The sequence below is a fragment of the Ciona robusta genome, chromosome 1 (assembly GCF_009617815.1).
Source record: "Ciona robusta chromosome 1, ASM961781v2".
Taxonomy (NCBI): domain Eukaryota; kingdom Metazoa; phylum Chordata; class Ascidiacea; order Phlebobranchia; family Cionidae; genus Ciona; species Ciona robusta.
Window position 1 is genome coordinate 7,914,111 of NC_143235.1, and position 18,268 is coordinate 7,932,378.

Below are 18,268 nucleotides of genomic sequence, written 5' to 3' on the forward strand. Positions count from 1 at the left end.
TGACTTATGTAATTTTAAAACTATTCCTTTTGATAGTGTTTGATCTGGCCTTTGATATCAAATTTTGTACAAGCAAACTGGCTTTGACGTCCGGTGTCGACTACGTTCTCCTTTTGGTGTCATTTGCAGAGCAAGGGTGTTGTGCTTGGGGTCTGAAAACGTTATGCTTTTGGTGCACTAGGGATAACCAAAGTTAGTATAATACCCATCGCAAAATAGGCAAGCGCAACAAACGAATGATTTCTGTCTCGGTGGTAGTTTTTACATGGTAAGATGCAGTAGAGGATCGTCGTTTTTACACAACTATAATGCTGGTGGTACAAAAATTTACCAGTCGGGAATGCAAAGATTTAGATGGGTTTGGTCTCTTATAACAGTCTCTGGGTTTGGTCTCTTATAACAGTCTCTTAGGTTCGCCAGAAAACACTGTTGGATTGATTCAGGCAGTGAGTACGTTACCAAATGTTCGGGGGTATACGTAGTCAAAAGGAAGAGCCGCCGTCCCCACTGAGGCTGGCCGACAACAACGTCTAGACGGTGCTAGCGAAGCCACGCGATCACACAAAGTTGTCGTGCACGCATAGTAGGCACACACCTTCTCACTGTCTCATGTTAATTCCATCGTTCTCTAACACAAGAGTGAGTGAAACCTCATAGTTAGCCCTTGCGTGCTGGCAGTGGAAAGGTTGTGTGTAACGTGGTGTGATAGGATACATCGAGTGCGTAAACACCTCCTTATTGCTGCTACAAGGGTTTAGTTAATGGTATAGCGTTGCAGGCGTCTAATGATTCGCAGTGACTAAAATCGTTTGGATTTATTTATTTATTGAAAATTCGAAAATGTTACGACCGCACTTTTAAGTATAATAGTATTTACTACAATACTTTGCTACTTGTGTTTGTTTTTTGTTGTTGTTATGAATAGTTGTAAGTTTAGTTTTTAAGTTTAACTTTGGCCTGTAAGAGTTAATGACATAAATTAATCTAAACAACTATAATGTGAAACTATACAAGCATGTGTCATGTGTGTGCACCAGTTAGCAGATACAATACTTACTTATTACGATGTACAAATCATAATATTTGATGGTTATAAAAACAAGTTATAATCAATAAAACCAAACTTTCCTTGATTTAGAAATTAGCTTTTACGCAATGAATGTTTTACTCCTCGCTCTCATTGTTAATGATTAATATCCAGAAGTTTGTCAAGGTAGTAGAACATGTTTTGTAAACTAACATAACAAGAACAGTATCTTACTCATTCTGCTAATGTACGGTGCCGCTAACATTCAAATCAATGCTGCCATGGATAACTTACGAAGAAAGACCTATTCGGAAAGCTTGAAAACAACTTTGAACTGCTACCAACTCAGCAGTGCTGATAGTTTAAGTGGACCTAGTAGTTATTCTGCTTTAGCTGCTCAACTGTGGTTTAAGGTTTGTGCATTTTGAAACATTAGTGTTCATAAATTAATGAGATCCTGTTTAATATAAACCATTTGCAGTACATTTTAAGCATGATCATGTATGAATAGTCTACTCTTGTAATACTATTTTTTTTCTTATGAAAACATTGCAACTTCTATGATTTGGAAGATCATCACGCTTATGTAAGATTGATGGTATTGATCTCTCCATTAAATCTCAACAAAATAAATTCCAAATTGGCAAACTGAAAATTTTACTTCTAAATTTCGTAAAAATCATCGTTTCCATTCAGGAAAATAAACAATCACCACCGATTCCACCCCCACCTCTGATACAAATACCTTTACTCATGCCAAATGATACATCAACACAAAGATCAGAAACTATTCTAGCAGGAGAACGCATTTCTTGTTTTATTGTTGGCGGCGAAAAGCGTCTCTGTTTACCTCAGGTACTTATTTAATATATGTCATATTATGTGGATAATGTTTTATTGTTTTCTAAAAGTTGTTGCCTCAAAAATATCTCAGTATTATAATATCTACATTTTTAAATATTATATTTGTGCATTTGGAAACAGCATAACCTACCCTTTTTAGTTTACTACTATAGAGTATTCTTTACCTAATACAGTAGGCAATATGTTATTTACTTGCATTAAGGAAATGCTAACTAGACACATGTTAACTTACTGACCAATAGTTTTATTTATTGATCAGATTCTGACCTCAGTTTTGCGAGAATTCAGCATCTCTGAGATCAATCGAACATGTGCTGAGTTACACATTTACTGCAGTAGATGCTCACCAGATCAACTTGAAATATTAAAAGTTTTAGGAATTCTTCCATTTAACACAACCCAATGTGGCCTTATTACAAAAACTGATGCTGAAAGACTGGTTTCTGCCCTTGGTGTGGAATGTGGTCTAAATTCGAAACCAGACCTTACCAAGGTATCTGTTGTACATTTTGGCAATTAAACCAATATACCTATGTTCTATGTATATATAATATATAGGGGATATATCTAACATGAACTTGTGGGTCTTTTTGCCAGTTTGATTTTAGTGCTGCGCTTCAAAAATAGTTTGTTTTTCCTGATAAATCTGCTCATACTATTTCCATATGAGACATTTCTGCAGCTTCCTTCCCACTGTATGGTTCCTGTGACATTCAGAGATATGGTTTGTTTTGACATCATTGGTACATGTAGTTCCTAAGGATAATAATAATATAATGCAGTTGATGGCATGTCAGCAATATATTGTTTATTTAATATCTTACATAGGCCAATATCTATATCATAAAATCTCTCTCTCTCTATATTATATTCTATATTTCCACAACGTGTTCGAAAGTAACTGTGCACTGTTTTAATGTTTTATTTATTGAAGTGTTTGGAAATAAAATGAGTAAAACAAAAATAAAAAGACTATGTATAAATATATATATATATATATATATATATATATATATACATATATAATTTACCTTTTTAACCATTTATTACAGTGTGATATCAAAGGAATACGTGTATACCATGAATGTTTTGGTCGTGGAGACGGAATTTTTTACCCAGAGTTTTATTTGTCTCCTGATTCTCCGTGTGTTTCTTGCTTGGATTGTCGCATCTCATTCTCACCAGCAAGATTTGTTTCACATTCCCACAGGTTGTTTCCATTTTTTATGTTTGTGTGTTATATTTATATGACCATTCATAACATGAATTCATTATCCAGAGGTTTAGAGAAACATACTTGTCATTGGGGATTTGATCCTGAAAACTGGAGGAATTATTTATTGGTTCCCAAAGATAAAGAGTCAGGAAAGCAAAACGATTTAGAGAATCTGTTAAAATCTCTAAAAGCAAAGTTCAACTTCAGTAATTCCCCATTCGGGTTTAATACACCAAGTTTACATTCTTCGCTTAAAAGAAAACAAGTAAGTGTATATGAAATAATGGGTTTTTTATTGTACAATGTATAAAGCTTTATATGTATTTTATATTTTGTTGCTATTAAAAAACACTAAGAGTTTGTTTGACGTATTTTATTTACAACATTAAATATCAAACCGTATCCTGGACCAGCAATTGTAACATAACTGAGAATAAAAATATTTTTAACTAAACACAAAAGAATTTTTATTTAAGTCCTTTATTTGAATCAGAAGACGTTCATATGAAACAATCATTTAATCGTGAAAATGTTTTAAAACATAATGTCTGCTTCCCTTTAATGTTTTCTTCGCACGTTATTAGTCATAGATCACAGTATTTCCTTCATCCATTTTTACCATCAACGCCATAAAAACGTGCGAGACATCAAGTCATCGTGGTTCATGCGGGTATTCCCATGCGCGAACCCACTTGGCATTCTGATTTCCGTGTACTAAGGTTTATTTTCTTCAACATAGTGCTAGCGTGATAGATGCCACAGGAAACTTCATATCATCTAAAGTTAAAGTCTGACGCATTCTGCAAGATTACTTGTCATATTTAATTAATTGTCTCTTTACAATCCTGGCTTGAATTAATAAATTGATGGATTATTGTTGCAAAGTATGAACATGAAATGCAAAAAGTTCATACATGACAATTGTTGATTTATTTTGTTTGTGGCCTGTCCAGTTATGGTCAATTGGTTTAAAAATATTGGTAACATTGATACCATTCAACAATACCTGGTGCTTCTAAATTCTTTTTTCAACCTATGTTAAAGGCTGGCGGTTTTTTAAATTAACCACACAGGTTTAAACTACCTCCTTTGTTGGAACTGGAAAAAAACGTCATTGGTTGTAATGATTTCTACATATGGTCGCAGTGTAGTCAATCGGCTAGACAGCAAGCAGATTAAATATAGCTCCGTATGCTTCCGCGCAATCGTTTTAAGCGTTCATAATATAGAAGGCATTTCGCCTGCCTGCGTCGCATTGTGTACAAAACAACGTTTTAAATGTCAAAAAAAGAAACGGCGCCTCTGGTTTTGTTAGGTTAAATATTATATAAGATAAAATAAAATTCTTGCGTGTTTTTCTCTTGGATAAGGATACCGCCTCTCTCTCTTTTGTGCGCGCCGCGATCCGCGGTAATGCCTTCGCTCGTCGATTTTAACAATCCATTGTCCCTGCGGGCTGAACAGGCCTTCCGCCTATTGAAGTTGAGCGTGCTGTCGAGACTCGAGACGCCCCTTGAACCGGGTAGACGGCTTGGACAAACAAGCGACCTCCTGCTTTAGCTTACCCACTGCTCATCTACTTTCGTATCTATTATAGCAAACTATTGAAATAAACTGAAACTTAAACATCCTACGATGTTAATGTAGTAGGTTTGCACTTTATCCACACTAATTATTATTGGGGCCGCGCGCTTACTTAAAAATCTACACATAAACTTTAACATAAATGCAAACGAAACAGTCAACAAAAGTTCCATGTGTAGTTTGTTTAAAGTGGACATTTATATTTTACTTTTCGATTTCTGTGGTTTAAGTTCTTAATATTTGCTCTTATCGCGAAACAATTCGAAGTTCATTTTCCCTGTTTTATCTCAGCCCGAGTTCGCGGCATCTCCTGTCAAAAAGAGAATGAAAGAGGAAAAAGTGGAGGAGTCTCTCTTTCTCTCCCCACCACCACCGATGTGTTACGGACGTAAGTTCCTAACGCTACTCTCGCCTTTTCGTTCCTATTAATATTGAATGCCATTCGCAGTGCCGTTTAATATGAGATCCGCTTTTAAACCGTGGCATTCGGCCCTCGGTCACACAACAACTCATGTCTCGGAATTTTCACGTCACCAAGAAGCTCTTACCAACGCCTTGCTTCCAGTTATCCGTAACCGGTTAGTTGTTTTGACACAATTTAGTTTTGTATATTCAATACATTTCTTTATTTGTGTTGTAGAAGATCTTTACCCGACCCTGAAATAATGTCGCCGAAGACCTTACAGAAAAAAGAACCAGACAGGTAAAACTGAATTTTTGTTCACATTCTATGTTCCCTACATGGCAACCTTGGTCCAAGGCAGGTCGATTTCCTACCGCAGCGTATTTTCCGTTCGCTCGTAGTGAGACATATAAGAGAGTGAGGCGTGCGAGTCGTTTGTCTGCTCTATACACTCGCGTTGTGCAAACCAGACAACCTTAGCTGTTCTGTCTGCTTTAACGCACTCCCAAACCATTATAAATTGCGAGCTTTACTCGTTGCCAAACAGAGAAAAAACCTTCCGTCACACAGCGTGGGTTCACTCATAGTCTCATGGCTTATGAGAGAATGGAAGTTGTAAAAGTTATTTTGTCTGCTTTAAAGTATGGAATTACTCATTGGCCTTTTAAAAATAGTTGTTGCCAAAGTGCCATTAAAGCAGTTTGATAAATTTATTTCTGTTTAACAAACTTTAGAAAAGTTTACCAACTTTTGTCGTATTGAAAACAACAGCTTGTCTGTCTAAAAATAAATACCTAATGGCAATGTAATGTCCATTAATTTAAATTAATATTTAAGGAAAAGGAGAAGTGAATCAGAAGAAGGAAAAATAAAAGAGAAATTACGTCAACCCGTATCACCTGTTACTACAAAATGTGAAGGTGACATATATGTTCCTTATTTTAATAGCTGCCACACCTTTATGTCCTTCTATCCTTCTTTCTTATTTAACTTATTACACTCCTATATACCATAGGTTACATAGGTTGGTGACTTATTTATGTATTGCAGATCTCACACCTATAAAACAACCATCCCCAGAAAAAGAAAGATCAAATAATATTACGACATCTTCACCCAAATGTGTCCAGAAACATCCGTCATCAGTGATTACAACATCAAGCAACCAACATGAAGATTCAAAGCAATTTGTTTCATCAATAGCGGGAATAAACGACCAACACACATCTCCTGTGCATACGTTGGATTCTGTTCCTCCTCTTGTTGCGATGAGCAATGCTGTGGCTGCAGCATCTGCTATGCTAGAACTATCTTCCTCTGGTCAGCACAGAAATACCTCAGTGGATTTGGAAAAAGAAAACAAATCCAGCCAACACAATGTCATTCCTCCCACACCAACTCAACCATGTGTTGTTCCGTTGGATGCAACTCGCCAGCACTACAAGTGGTCATTTGATTCTTCTTCTCATATTCTCAGCGCATCTGGCACTCAAGATATACGGATGGTAAATATCAAGTGTTCATGTTTTTTTACCAGAAATTGCATATTTATTTGGTATGGTTTGTTCGTGTTATCGGTAACATGGTTTTATTGACCAAGTGTTTTAAAAAAATAGCTTCAGTCATTGTTGGAGAAGGAATCAGACAAGCAGCTGATAGTTCATGAACTTGTAAAGATGAAATCGCGTTTTGAAGAGAAATTGGATATTCAAGCAAGAGTAAAACGAGATTTGGAAGCGGTATGTGACTTGAACTGTTAGTTTGCAATGTTGTTAGAATGAAAGTGTATTTTTTTATTTTGATTCAAAATTCTGCCTGCAATTCTTTAATGTTCAAGTTCAATTAAGATTTTTTCATATACAGGAGTTGGAACAAGTTAAAGCTTTAAAAAAGCGAAGATTAGAAGAAGCAACGGATGCGAGGAATGAAATGCAGCAAGAGATGGACGCTATGAGGTATGGGCTTGAAACCTTGATGTTAATACAATGTTTTTAGGTTTAGAGTTGTAAACATGAGGTTTTGTGCATCAGTTTTGTAAATTAGCATTTTATAAAAAAAGGATATTGGTATATCACTGATATTATGTACGGATGCATACAAATGATACGCGTAAATATTGGGTTTGTTAGAATGAAAGTTGTTAAAATATTGAAATACATATTTCTTATTTTTAGACTACTTATTTAACTAAAACCCTGAACCAAGTTCCAATACTATGTCCTGTTTTATCTATTTTGGTTGCTTACTTTCATGTATAAGCATACATATTTATTGTTTCAGAATACCTATTTGACTAAAAGTTTAAACCAAACTGAAACATTATGCCTTGGTATATTTTGATTTTGATTTTTTTGCTTATATTCTTTGTATAAACATTTAACATGTATTACATATGATCATATGCAGACATGAGCATGATATGCGAATACAAGATGTGAACAAAATGTTGGCTGACATATGGAAACAAGTTGATGAATTGAAAATGAAATCCACTAGTAGTGAAGATGATGTGAATGTCATTAAAACTTCGGTAAATCAATAATATACCTTGATTAGTTTTTATGGAGTTTAACCTGGAACATCTGTTTGCAGAATAGAAAGTTTTTAATACAACATATATGGTTTAGAAATTCATGAAACGCCTAATATTTTTTAGTTTAATAATTAGTGAATGTGTCAGCAACATGCAGTCAAATGAGTCTCTTGCTTTACCTTTGTATTCTACCTTAAGGTTTTGGACACAATTCAAAAACAAGTTAAAGATCAAGAAAAAGTTGCTGCTGTGCTTCATGTTGAGTTACAAACAGAACGGGAAAAACGAATCCAAGCTGAGGCAAAACTTCAACAAATGGTTGATGGATTGCATGGAAGACTTCCCTTTCTAATGGTGAGTCAAAATCGTTTTGTGTTGCAAAGATTAAAAAGCTATGTTTTAAAACTGTATAAGTTTGCATGGTGGCCATGTAAATTCTGTAACAATTTTTTATGCATGATTTTGGTTGGTTGGTGACATCTTTTATCTGTGTTAAGTGCAACTTGTTTAACGAGTAAACATTTAATTTAATTTTCCAGGACGGCCATCTTTCCAACATGATCCTTGATTCTGGTAAGATATCTCATGAAAATAGCTTCAGAAAGCCATCACTTAATCTGTGTAATCGGAAAAGTTTGCAATCATTAACATCATCATCCGTGTGCAAGAGATCGCCCTCCAGTGAAGAAGTGGTTGACGTCACATAAAAGTTTTCTTGAATTACAAAGTCTTGTTCCTATGATATTAATTAAATGTGCCACAATTATCTGAATTCTGCTCCAATGTAATACGTTGCGCATAATTATTGTTTTGTATATCTTTTAACATTTGCACTGCAATATACTGTACAGTAAGATCAGGGCAGTGTTTTTATGTTGTTTAAACAGCAACAGCACTGTTTTGCTTTTCTTTTAAATATGTACAAAGCAATAGATAGCACCAAATACCTCATACTCTGTTCTCAGAATGAATAATTTTCTAATGAGACACAATCTCCCTTATTTACTGCCTTTAATATTGGGACAACTCTTCATTAAAGCAGCAAAAATACTCCTTTAAAAGCTTTCAATATTTTATTGATTTTAAACGTTGTATGATACACACATCTAGTTCAGTTTGTGTTGTTCCCTGTTGTTCCACCTGTGTTCATGATTTTAAAACGATAAGAAGAAAGTCGTGTACGAACCAATTTAATAAGTTGTGCACTGCTTTACTTCTTAGATCTGTTGGCTGTTATTATTTTAACCAAAAAAGTAATAGAACATCTATAGTTTAAAATGGTTCCTGGTTGCAATGTGTGCCTTCAACAATATTGTTAAAGCATCATTTACATGATTTGTACATTCAAACATTTTTCTTTCAATATTCTAACACTTTGTTTCTGCGAATTTTCTTATCACCCTCATACCTCCATGTTGTTTTATTTACATCTCTTTCACGTTGACAGTTTATATCTCTTATTTTTCCTACTAACCACTTGACGGTCAACTTGAAGCTATTGTAATTTTATTTTATGATGGTGTTTTCAGGTGTTTTGTTAGTTTTTCAACCATGTATGTTGTAGGCACCTCATGCAATACTATACCTCTTAACAAGAAATCTTTACCTCCAAGTAGGGAAAGCATAGATACAGTAGTTTAGACAAACATGTTAAAAACACCACCTATGTAACAGCAAATTTTGTGCCATACAACTTGGTGCAACGTTCGCCCCGTATTAATACAGTCATGCCACATATGACCAAAATAATATCTTGAGATGTAAGTTCCTAAATGTTACAAATACCTTCATTTTGTGTCATAGTGAGTGTTTTATTTGCCACAGATTCACTCCAGGTGCTATGCTATGGAATCAGATTTGATTTCCATCATCTGAAGTATTTATTTCCATACCTCATTCAAAAACATCTGTGATATATCATTGTTATTTGTTAATATATTACTGCTGATTACTAATGTTGTATGTACGTTGTTTAGAAAACATGTACTGGACACAACTTAATTAAATTCATCAATTCTTGAAGGTTTTCTTATGTTTTTGAGTTCGTGTAAGAAAGCTTATTTGGCTGTGGTGATCTAGAACTTGTTTTACTTTTGGCAATTTAGACAGTGCTTGGGGCCACTAGTGGGTTGGATCAATAGTAGTTAAGTGTATGTTCAGCGTAGAGCTACCCATAACCTTTGGGCTAGACTCGCTAGAGGGTACGGCGAGGTTAATGTATTTATTTTATATACAATCTCAGTTGGCAATATTTTTTAATTTCGTAAGAAATGTCTCAGTTTCCATGGAGGTAATGCCGAACTGATGAAACAGCAAGATGTTGGAATGACATCGAACGGTGAGCAAGTTTACATTAGTTTCGTTAGAAGCGGCTTAAACTTTTGACATACTTATAAATTAAATGACGTATATTTTCGACCTGAATGAATGTAACTTTCTTCATCCTCGCGTGGCCGGAAAACGACAGTCGTTATAACACGGGTGTAGATACACCTCGTGCCAGCTTATAAGTTACCATGTATGTTACTTTGTGGATGATTATTTTTTTGAATTTTTCCATGTATGGATGATAAAATGGACAACCCATTAGTGACCACTGCGTTGGAGCAAATGCCGATAAGTGTCTTGCCCAAGGACACATACGTCCACAATGGTAGCAGCAACGAGGCTTGTACCCATTACTTCTGGGTTACAGGCAGGCGCGCCAACTACTTTACCACGGCGCCGAACCTGTTGCCAGAAGAAGATAAAAACTTCTTATGAAATGACAAAACGATTAAAACCGAATGTCAAACAGAGAATACCCGTGATATAGCTTGAATATGATAGGTGCGTATTCCATTCTCAGCCTATTTTATTAAAGTACTATACTGGATTAGTGGTTCAAACTCGCAAACTATAAAATATCAGCAGTTTCAATATGATTCAACAAGCATTCAAAATGAACATCTTACTATTATATAGTGGTGTTGGGAAAGATGGGACACCGCCCCATTTAGTAGTAAACAAAGAACATTTAAAGGATTATAAAACCGTATCCTCGCGACTTCCATAGACCGTTGTTAATTGTTTAAAACACGATCAGGATATTTGGATATTGGGTGCTAAAGGTGTCACATCTTCCCCCCACCCTACTGTATATCGGCACTAACGTACCCAATGACTGTTTATACAGCAAAGAGACTATTGTATATAATTCAACCTGTTCGGTGTGTGGTTTATAAAAGGTCAGTGGTATCATTATCACACACTCATAAAGTTCAAACACAATATCAGCGTTGTTCTGATGCGCTGCCAAAATGAAGTCGAAGATATGGTCGTGGAAACCATTACGTGATGTTTTGGTTCGAAATATTTAAGGAATGTGGCTTATTTACACCTTAACGCTCAAACTATTGGTCACGAAACATTACTTTTATCTAAACAGTGCATAGATATTATAAACAATGCCAAGTTATACACCGAGCAATTTATGTTTATATAAGCAATAACGCCTAAAAAATTGAAGCATGCTGGTTTAACTGTTTTTTTGGTTTAAGTCCTTATATATATCAAGTTATAATAATTCGTTTCCATTTATTAGAGCTGTGCTCTCTTGTTTACTAAGAAAATGCAAAGCTTCTTTACTGTACAGGGAAACTTGATGATTGACAATTAATCAAACTACATTTAAATAAATAGTAAATGTACATTTAAATACGACAGATTGCATTATTTTGTTAAACTCTAAGTATACTGAAAATGACACTTCAGTACACTATGGTTAAACTGTAACAATATAGTGGAATGTTTTAAACGTTTTTGGTTGATATGACAAATCAACGACAGAAATAACTTAATACGTAAGATGTATTGTAACAAAGAAGTTTAATAATTGTTGTGCTAGTATTATTTATCAAAATCAAATACAGAGCAATTTTATGTGGACGTGGTGTTTGTACTTTCTGTGGCTTCTGGTAAAAAATGCAAGCCAAAAACATCCAGAGCAGATGGCCGAGTGCTTTTGGGGGTAGCTCTTCCACTACAAGATATTAGTCGTGTAGCATCTATGGTACCTCCGTACTCGTTAATGATCAGTTTTACCCATTGAAGGTTTGGACCAACAGCCGTGTATACTGTTGGAACACCGGTTAAGCCACAAGGCTCCCGACCTCCATGTACCACACCAACGAGGTAATATCCTCTACAAATATTTTGAGTTGTTCTTAATGGACACACCAATGGTCCTCCGACGTCACCCTATAAAAACGTGATTTTAATATCAGCGTTATGTATTAACACATAAGACTCACATTACACGTGTCCCTCCCATGCGCACCATAGCTGCAAATTTTATCGTCAGATATTTGGTCCAAATAAAACGTTTCGCAACGTCTTTTGGACACGAATGGAAATAAAACTTCTTGAAGGGTGGTGGACATCTGTGTACTATTCCAAGCTGGAAAAAAAAATTCATATAACTAGATCAACTTTTTTCTATTGTATTTTTCCTTTCTGTTTATCGTCTTTTTTGTTAAGATCACGTTAGTCATTTTGTACAATATGGCGGGGTAATATAATAGGACACTTGGTCAGACAAAACTATTTTTTTTAGATTTCGTTTTACAGGCCCCCATTTAATGATAATCAGAAAAATAATGTTACAGATTTATTCGACAGTATTATAACGACTTAAAGAGCGCGTTAAAACCGAAAACTTGTTTAGTATTAAAATAATATGTTAAAGAAACACAATATTTTTAAACAGGTGAAAATGCGAAATAATAAGGTGCTAAGTTTGAATACTAGCTTAATCATAGCAAAGCCGATAACATTTTGTAGTTTGCGAGTGTGAACGATTAAACTAGTTTCATAGCTTCATAAAAAAAACTTGAATATTTCGTACAATTTGATTTTACTAATCATCAAAAGCCGTCATGTATGTTGATTGGTAATGTTTGGCAATATGCGCTTAAGTGTCTCATCTTCCCCCACTCCACTATATGTTAAGTTATGCAAATGCGACATATATAAAATATAGCCACGCCGATACTTAAAATAATTTGCTGTGAGACGTTTATTACCGCGGGAAGCCACAGTAAACAAAACATAACGTCTTTACCAATAATACAAAGATTAAATTAAGTAAAACAAGAAAGAAATGAATTAGATAATAACAACACAACAATTGTTAAAAACACGAGTATAAACAACTTAAAGGAAATGTTAAAAAGCGTGGCAGTTAAACCAAGTTTATATCGAATGCTTCAGCATGTATAAGTAAAACCGATATCCAAACACTTTATTTTATATATTATTTACCTAACAATCCATATCCTGTAGCAATACATTCACGCAAGGTACCACCACCTCTTAATACAACCCAATCCCGCTGAAGGACAGTTTCGTCGAGGCACACCACACTGGACAGCGGTTCTGGGTACCTTAATCTCACTAAAGCCAAGTTTACACTTTGTCGTGGATCTAATGAAATAAATACAGCCAGTTTAAGTTCTGAATAGAGTCATTGAAGGACCGCTATTATTTATTTTGAACTTTGGTCAAGCAGGCGGTCCCCTTATCGAGGCCATCGCTCTATTCGCGCAGTCTGTTTCGTTCAGCTTCACGATATCAATATATTTACAGTCTATGAATATGGTCATATTTACTATGTAATATTTACTTGTAGGGTCGTAACACGGATGTGTCTGAACATCAGCAACTTGGTGGTTTCGCTGGCTTGTTCTATTAAACGTGTTAAACGTTACGGTTATTGCCCTGTATTCTCTGAAATAAATATGTCGTTAAAAATACGTCTGTTTTGTGGTAAGGTGACTTCAGATGAATTCAAACTTACTTGAGCCGTAACATGAACCCTTTAAAAATACTATAATTAAAGAGCAGTAAGGTAAAAAAGTGCTTTATTTTTTAACATAGTAGCAACATATGTTTTGCTGATAAGTAGGGCGAGGTAGATTGGGACATAGGGCTAGTTTGCTTTTTTAAAACCTTTTTGCATGAGTCCCCATTTTATAATAGACGAAAAACAGTACTATGTGCTGCTATTCACCGTACTATTCTACAATATTCTCACGACCGAAGAAAAGGCGATAACGGTTATTAGGTATTAAAATTCAGTGTCAAATGAACACAACATTTTCTCAGTTGCTGAAGACAGCATAATAATAAGATGCTCATTTTGAAACTGGGGTACAAGTTGTAACGTTTCATGTTTTAATGCCAAATAATGTTAGAAAAATACTAACTTTTTAAACGTGTAGTCACCTTTTAAAACCTATAGCAGTGCAGCAAGGAAACGAATTTAAAACATGTGATTTCCAAAGCTTACAATAGTATTTTAGTTTATTTACTTATATTTAAAAAAAAACGAAAAAAGGTTTTTGAAATGTACCATCTCGCCCCGCCAGTTTGCGAATTTCTGTCCAATAAGTGAGATGTGTATAGTGAGAACGCGTGGTATATATGGGAGAATTATATGCACACATATACGCTTCAGTTTATTTTGATTTAAAACCGCAACGTAATCCCAGGGTTGGTTTAACCTTTTGGTTGTTCCAAACTTCATTAGTGTTATCATACCAACTAAAATTCTAGCCAACTCTGTTATTATACAAAACTCAATTTATTTCAATTTAAATGCAGAATGAACAACGCATTTGTTAGTACGGCTAAAGCGCAACTTGATTATGGCACGCGAAACTGTTTGGACAAAACGCCCACCTCCTAAATATTTAAAATGGCGTTACCGCAATTGCTTATATTTGTGGTTTTACAGTGAAAATATTATGGTAACGCCTCGTATCGGGCCTTAACAAAATTTTGTAGCGCATAAAAAATGGTATGCAATGCAACTATTAATCAATTGTGATAGATATTCCTACACAGCAATAAATCAAGACCCAACAATAAAGTAGTTAACCCACCTGACACAATGGGCAGCAGTTAGCACCCAGAATGGATTAACCAGCGTTCCACCGCATACCATTCGTTTCGGAAGGCCAAAGGGTTTTGTGATAATCAGTGTCGCTTGCCACGGCCAGTCTGTTTGACGAGCAGTTCTGCCTCCAACAATTTTAAGAACTTGCGGAAAAGATTGTTTAAATTATAAAGTTAATTTATATAATGTATCTTGCATACTTATATTTGCGTGGGTGGCCGTACTTCTTAAACAGCTGTAAGTGACGAGCAAACTCACGAAAATAAACGTAACCTTTTGCATTTTAACGATTTAAACTTTCTAAAAACCAGTTCTGAATATATGGCATTTAAAGTTTTAAATTCGGTACTAACACTATACTGTTCAAGTATGTTATCATTTAGTCTTTTGCTGACATTGGCTCTCTTATATTTTTACTCACGCCCGGACAAAATTACCAATTTTGGATTAGTTTACAAAAATCAAAATATACGTCCATGTTTTCTTGGAAATTTTGGTCGACTGTTGAGCGCTCTAAGCAATTACCGAATTAATGCTGCGTGCGTAAGTACTTATACCTCAGGTGTTTAACCAAGCTGTGACTAGTCTTGATGCGTAATCGATGAAGATTTCATATACGACTATCAAACGAATTGTTCGCATCTTTTATCTTATACGCACAATGCGTGCTGTCCGTACCATCCACGGCATCGCCCTTGGGGTGGAATGGAATGAAGATTTGACGTACGGACAAAATACCAGTTAAGTGTTGCTTATCGACAAATACATTAAAATAAAGATAAGCATCACGTTGGCAACAGTTAATTGCTTTCTATATTCACAGGAGCTATAAATGGAGAAATAGCCGCAGCGTTAAAGGCCGTAACATGAACTTGCTAGTGTAAAATTAACGGGACACTCATTTTGTACTTAAATAAAATCTAAACCCGCAAATTTGGTCAGATCGACAACTCAGATTTATTTTCTCTTAAGCCGATTATAGCAATAGGTCATATTCGCGTGACTTTTCACAGCGCATCGCTATGTAGCAATCGAAGCTGCATAATCTTGATAGAGACATTTCGGCTGGCTTATTTTTTTGCGGGTCTTAACAGTTATCGCTTAACGACTCGTTAAGTTGTTAAATAACGATTAGGGAAGTTTGCGTGAGAATCGATAAATATGAGAAACGCTGTTGCGATTTTCAGTGCTTTACATAGAAATCAGCTTGTAAAATCCGACATGCTAAACATTCGTTACAAGAACATGTTAATCAGTCGCCACTGCAGAGTGCGATACCATGTTATTCTGCCCGTTTAAGAAGACCCTACTGTACAAGTTAATTTGATTACGCATTCTTCAAGTTTCATTCGCGCGAGGAGGGAATTTCTTGGAATGAGTAATCAAAGTCCATCATATGAGACACATGCGTGCAAACTGCTCAGACAAAAGGAAACCTGAAGGTTGTATGCAGAAGTAAAGCATGTTTCGTGATGGTTGTAAGAGATTATACTTTGCTTAATTACAATTAAATTATATAGTAGGGTGGGGGAAGATGGGACACCTTTAGCACATAATACCCAGATATTCTGATTGTGTTTTTAACAATTAACAACGGTCTATGAGAGTCATGAGGACATAGTTTCATATTTCTTTGAATGTTCTTTGTTTACTACTAAATGGGACGAGAAAATAGAGTTAAAAAGTGTCCCATCTTCCCCCATCGTACTGTATCGGGAATCCTAACACATAAAACAAATTTCACAGTATTATATGAAGTTTGGAAGTAGCGAAATAAACTGCTTTGCTTTGTAAATTTCAATCGAGTCGATAAATAACTTCTGTTGTGTTTTATTATATTTCTTTAAAGTGATGTTAATTAATAAAGGTATGATGATACTATAAGTTCGTGGTACCACCCAAAAAACATACATTTTGAGTTTGGAAATATTGGGCAATATGTGCTCTTTATATACTATATGTTTTAAATGGATATATACATATGTATGCTCCTTACTGTTTGTTCCATGTTACATCTTGCATGTTTACTATTCATTAAATTTTGACTGAATAGCATTTGACTGGAACAAAGCACGTGGTTTTATAAGCAAAACACCATCGTGACTGATGTGCACGCAAATATTCACTCGGAGTAATTTTTGTCATGTATTTTTTTCTGAATAATAATACAGTTCCAAGAAAACGTATCAGTTTATGGTTCAATTTATCTAAACACTGACTAATAAAAAGCATTTAGGCGTAAAAATAAATACCCTTCTGTTTCGTTGGTCCACATTTAAGCTGCAATGTATGAGGGGTTTAATAACCACATTGCTAATTTATGTTTTTACAAAGGTCGAGGTTTGTATTTCTACATTGGCTTGGCTCAAATCAACCCGAGTAAAACCGGATTAAAGTGGAATGATGGGACGAATGCAATATCAAGTAAAACACAGTGGGGTGTCAGCCAACCAAATAATAATGAAAATAACAAGCGTTGTGTTCGCCTGCGTTGTGATGGAAACCGCAATTACCGTTGAAATGATATATTTTGTTGGCACGCCTTAACTACATTTGCGACCCGCATACAGGTTAGATGCAATGTGAAAATCAAAGGCAAAATATGAATACCATTTTTTTACTCCGAATAGTTGTACTGCTGTCAGTTACAATATTTGTTTCATTCACTAAATTTATGGTAGGTGCGGGGAATGATAGAACACCTTTTCATTCTATCTCGTTTCATTTGGTAGTAAACAAAGAACATTCAAAGAAACATAAAACCGTATCCCCACGACTCCTATAGACCGTTGTTAAATGTTTAAAATACGAACAGGAGGATAAGTGTGTCCCGTCTTCCCCACTCCACTTATAACATGCAGGATAAACCGTGACGTTGGGAGCCTGCAGTGATAGTTAGTTTCATTATTACGTGTTTTCGTTTTGAACATCACTGTTAACGAATCTTCCGTTCATCTTGTCTACTCCAGCAAAAGTCGCACCGTTTTAAATGTTGGGTACAGAATGTGTTTAGGTGCCGCCCTGTACAAAGTAGAAGCAAGTGCTCGTATGTTAAATAAAAGTTTACCCCATCGTTTCATTGTAAACCTCATCGATATTCGATAACATTCATTTATAGCGAGGTTGGAAAGAATCAACTTAAACAGCGGGTGGTCCACATCCAAGATCAACAAATCGTTGATGGCTTACTTCAATATACCAGTCCAAGTTTATTAAACAACACCATCTATTCTGTAACTGCAGTGTAGTAGTGTAAATATAGAAAGTTTACATGGCAAAGAAATTATCATATACCCGGTTAATTTTATTAGGTTTACTATACATGTTGCAGAATCCTATTAATTTAAAAATATTTTAACTTTGTGTATCATTTCCCCCCACATTTACGTTTTAATTTTCAGCTAGTTTTTACTTTCAGTTAATTTTAACTTTTTCGATTTGTACAAAATATGTGCGAAAACGTGTATTTGTTGGAGTCTTTCAACTCCCCACAAAAATAATAAATAAACCCAGCGCTCTCTGGCGGTTGTTTTTTATTGCACTTTGTTGTTGTCTGTTTTGAATTCCCTTTGATTTTTCACCATTTGTTTGCACAAGTCACTAGTAGTTGCTTAAACTAGGTGATTAGGTAGTATATCGTGAAATTATAATGGATGGACATATTTATCATTAATAAAAAGCAGATTATATATTTTTTAGATATT

The 18,268-nt window shown here is 35.2% G+C and overlaps 2 protein-coding genes across 2 annotated transcripts; one reads left to right on the forward strand and one right to left on the reverse strand.

Annotated features, from left to right (window-relative positions):
- The first annotated feature begins 67 nt into the window (after positions 1 to 67).
- Positions 68 to 9,649, forward strand: LOC149742622 (uncharacterized). Its single transcript, XM_089890991.1, has 15 exons — positions 68 to 1,440; positions 1,724 to 1,882; positions 2,151 to 2,384; positions 2,944 to 3,101; positions 3,171 to 3,372; positions 4,983 to 5,079; positions 5,140 to 5,269; positions 5,332 to 5,394; positions 5,932 to 6,014; positions 6,145 to 6,599; positions 6,711 to 6,833; positions 6,958 to 7,049; positions 7,501 to 7,624; positions 7,826 to 7,981; positions 8,167 to 9,649. Exons 1-15 carry the CDS (start codon positions 1,273 to 1,275, stop codon positions 8,332 to 8,334), a joined length of 2,412 nt encoding a protein of 803 aa, XP_089747117.1. The 5' UTR covers positions 68 to 1,272; the 3' UTR covers positions 8,335 to 9,649.
- Positions 9,650 to 10,288: 639 nt separating this feature from the next.
- Positions 10,289 to 15,140, reverse strand: LOC149742623 (chymotrypsin B-like). Its single transcript, XM_089891004.1, has 6 exons — positions 14,765 to 15,140; positions 14,551 to 14,707; positions 13,290 to 13,393; positions 12,929 to 13,090; positions 11,920 to 12,065; positions 10,289 to 11,866 (listed from the first exon to the last, which is right to left on the reverse strand). The coding sequence occupies exons 1-6, from the start codon at positions 14,844 to 14,846 to the stop codon at positions 11,546 to 11,548; spliced, it is 972 nt and encodes a 323-aa protein (XP_089747130.1). The 5' UTR covers positions 14,847 to 15,140; the 3' UTR covers positions 10,289 to 11,545.
- Positions 15,141 to 18,268: the final 3,128 nt, after the last annotated feature.